The 2,741-nt window shown below is 41.7% G+C and overlaps 1 protein-coding gene across 1 annotated transcript; it reads right to left on the bottom strand.

Moving 5' to 3' along the window:
• Positions 1-666: 666 nt before the first annotated feature.
• On the bottom strand, positions 667-1,523 carry LOC133249858 (NADH dehydrogenase [ubiquinone] flavoprotein 2, mitochondrial-like). Its single transcript, XM_061420835.1, has one exon. The coding sequence runs from the start codon at positions 1,475-1,477 to the stop codon at positions 728-730; it is 750 nt and encodes a 249-aa protein (XP_061276819.1). The 5' UTR covers positions 1,478-1,523; the 3' UTR covers positions 667-727.
• Positions 1,524-2,741: the final 1,218 nt, after the last annotated feature.

The following is a 2,741-nucleotide window of genomic DNA, read 5'->3' as shown; positions in this document are numbered from 1 at the left end:
TTGAAAAATATTATTTTATTGTTATTCAGTTCAGTTCAGTCAAAGGCTTTGGCATAGTCAATAAAGCAGAAATAGATGTTTTTCTGGAACTCTCTTGCTTTTTCGATGATCCAGTGGATGTTGGCAATTTGATCTCTGGTTCCTCTGCCTACTCTAATTTCTTCAACCATTTCCCCCTTTTTATGAGTTGTTTCCTTTTTTGAAAATTTTGCTAGTAGAAGCAATTATAATTTTAGGGTATGTTTTGCTTTTTAATAATTTAATGACAAATTCTTTAAAGTGATATTTATTTTTTGAATGTTATTAAAAGCATTTTATTACTCTTGGGAAATGACCTAATAGCAAGCAAAACAGTTTTATCAATTAAACAAAATTATAAAATATCTGATTTATATTTTAATTTTTATGTCCTTGTAATTTGCCCCCTAATCTCACTCGACCCTCATTTTCAGTATCTTTTACTCCTTTCTCAGGACTTTATTTTTTTATTTTTATTTTTTTTTGAAATTTGACAGAATTTTTATTTCACAGTACCCTAATATTGATAAAAGTGAAGAGGCAGTTGAAAATGGTGCTCTGAAGTTCTGACATGATACTTAATAGCTGTAAGTTGCTAGGTTACAAGCAAGGTGTACACAGATGGAAATGAACAAGTAGTATAAAAAGTTTAGGTAGATAGGAGATTCATATTTTATTTTTCCACTGACATATTTACAGCGAATATAAATTAAAGGCCTGCTTGCACACCAAACCCAGGTCCTTTTGGTGGTTCAGTCAAAGAGGTAAGACCTCCAGCTGGCTCACAGGAGAAGCGTCCACTCCTCGGCCCAGGTTTTGGGATTTTGCCAGCCTTCAGTTCATCAATAATTTCTTCAATATCTTTAGGTGTCAGATCCTCATAGTAGTTGTCATTTATTTGAACCATTGGTGCATTTACACAGGCCCCTAAACATTCAACTTCTATAAGAGTGAAAAGTTTGTCAGGTGTAGTCTCTCCAACCTTTATTCCAAGTTTTTTCTGAATGGCTTCCAGTATGCTGTCAGAGTTTCGGAGCATGCAAGGTGTGGTAGTGCAGACTTGAATGTGATACTTTCCAACAGGCTTTCGATTATACATTGTATAAAAAGTTGCTACTTCATACACTCTCATTGGAGGTACTTGTAAAATTTCTGCAACCTTGTTCATAGCAGAGATGGGCAGCCATCCATTCTGTCTCTGGGCTAAATCCAGAACTGGAAGCACAGCTGCTGCCTTATGCCCTTCTGGGTAGTTTTTCACAATGGCCTCTATCCTCTTATAGTTTTCTGGTGTGAAATCAAATGGAGTTTCTGGGTTATTCTCAGGAGTATCTCTGTGCACAAATAAGGCTCCTCCAGCTCCATTCTGAACAGCTGTCTTATGCAGATTTCTTATTTGTTTTCCCCAGTGGGCAGCGAGGCCGGCTGCGCGGGCCCGTAACGCCGCGGAGAGGAACATGGCTGGCCAAACTGCGGGCCTCTGGGCCTCGCCGGGGACGGTCCCGAGCGGTCGGCCAGGACTTTAAACATTAAAATAATTTACCATTTAGTCCTTAGACTGGTTCTTCATTGTTAGCATTTTTTCCAAGTTATCTCAACGACTGAATGGTTTTATATATCTTAACCTTGTACTTAGTCACTCAGTCTTGTCTGATTCTTTGCTACCCCATGGACTGTAGACTGCCAGGCTCCTCTCCATGGGGATTCTCCAGGCAAGAGTCCTGGAGTAGGTTGCCATGCCCTCCTCCAGGAGATATTCCCAACCCAGGGATCAAGCCCAGGTCCCTCACATTACAGGTGGATTCTTTATCATCTGAGCCACCAGGGAAGCCGAAATTATGGTCTAATCTCACATGTGCTAAGTCACTTCAGTTCAGTTCATCAGTTCAGTCGCTTAGTCGTGTCTGACTCTTCGTGACCCCATGAATTGCAGCACACCAGGCCTCCCTGTCCGTCACCAACTCCCGGAGTTCACTCAGACTCACGTACATCGAGACAGTGATGCCATCCAGCCATCTCATCCTCTGTCGTCCCCTTCTCCTCTTGCCCCCAATCCCTCCCAGCATCAGAGTCTTTTCCAATGAGTCAACTCTTCGCATGAGGTGGCCAAAGTACTGGAGTTTCAGCTTCGGCATCAGTCCTTCCAAAGAAATCCCAGGCTGATCTCCTTCAGAATGGACTGGTTGGATCTCCTTGCAGTCCAAGGGACTCTCAAGAGTCTTCTCCAACACCACAGTTCAAAAGCATCAATTCTTTGGCTCTCAGCCTTCTTCACAGTCCAACTCTCACATCCATACATGACCACAGGAAAAACCATAGCCTTGACTAGACGGCCCTTTGTTGGCAAAGTAATATCTCTGCTTTTGAATATGTTATCTAGGTTGGTCATAACTTTCCTTCCAAAGAGTAAGTATCTTTTAATTTCATGGCTGCAGTCACCACCTGCAGCGATTTTGGAGCCCAAAAAAGTAAAGTCTGACACCGTTTCCACTGTTTCCCCAAGTATTTCCCAGGAAGTGATGGGACCGGATGCCATGATCTTCGTTTTCTGAATGTTGAATTTTAAGCCAACTTTTTCACTCTCCACTTTCACTTTCATCAAGAAGCTTTTTGGTTCCTCTTCACTTTCTGCCATAAGGGTGGTATCATCTGCATATCTGAGGTTATTGATATTTCTCCCGGCAATCTTGATTCCAGCTTGTGCTTCTTCCAGTCCAGCGTTT

Source organism: Bos javanicus, chromosome 6, assembly GCF_032452875.1.
Source record: "Bos javanicus breed banteng chromosome 6, ARS-OSU_banteng_1.0, whole genome shotgun sequence".
Classification (NCBI taxonomy): domain Eukaryota; kingdom Metazoa; phylum Chordata; class Mammalia; order Artiodactyla; family Bovidae; genus Bos; species Bos javanicus.
Note: the sequence above shows the minus strand (reverse complement) of the source record. Positions and strands in the feature narration are given on the sequence as shown.

Coding starts and splice junctions, on each gene's coding strand:
- LOC133249858 (XM_061420835.1), bottom strand. CDS start 1,477: ATGTTCCTCTCCGCGGCGTTACGGGCCCGCGCAGCCGGCCTCGCTGCC.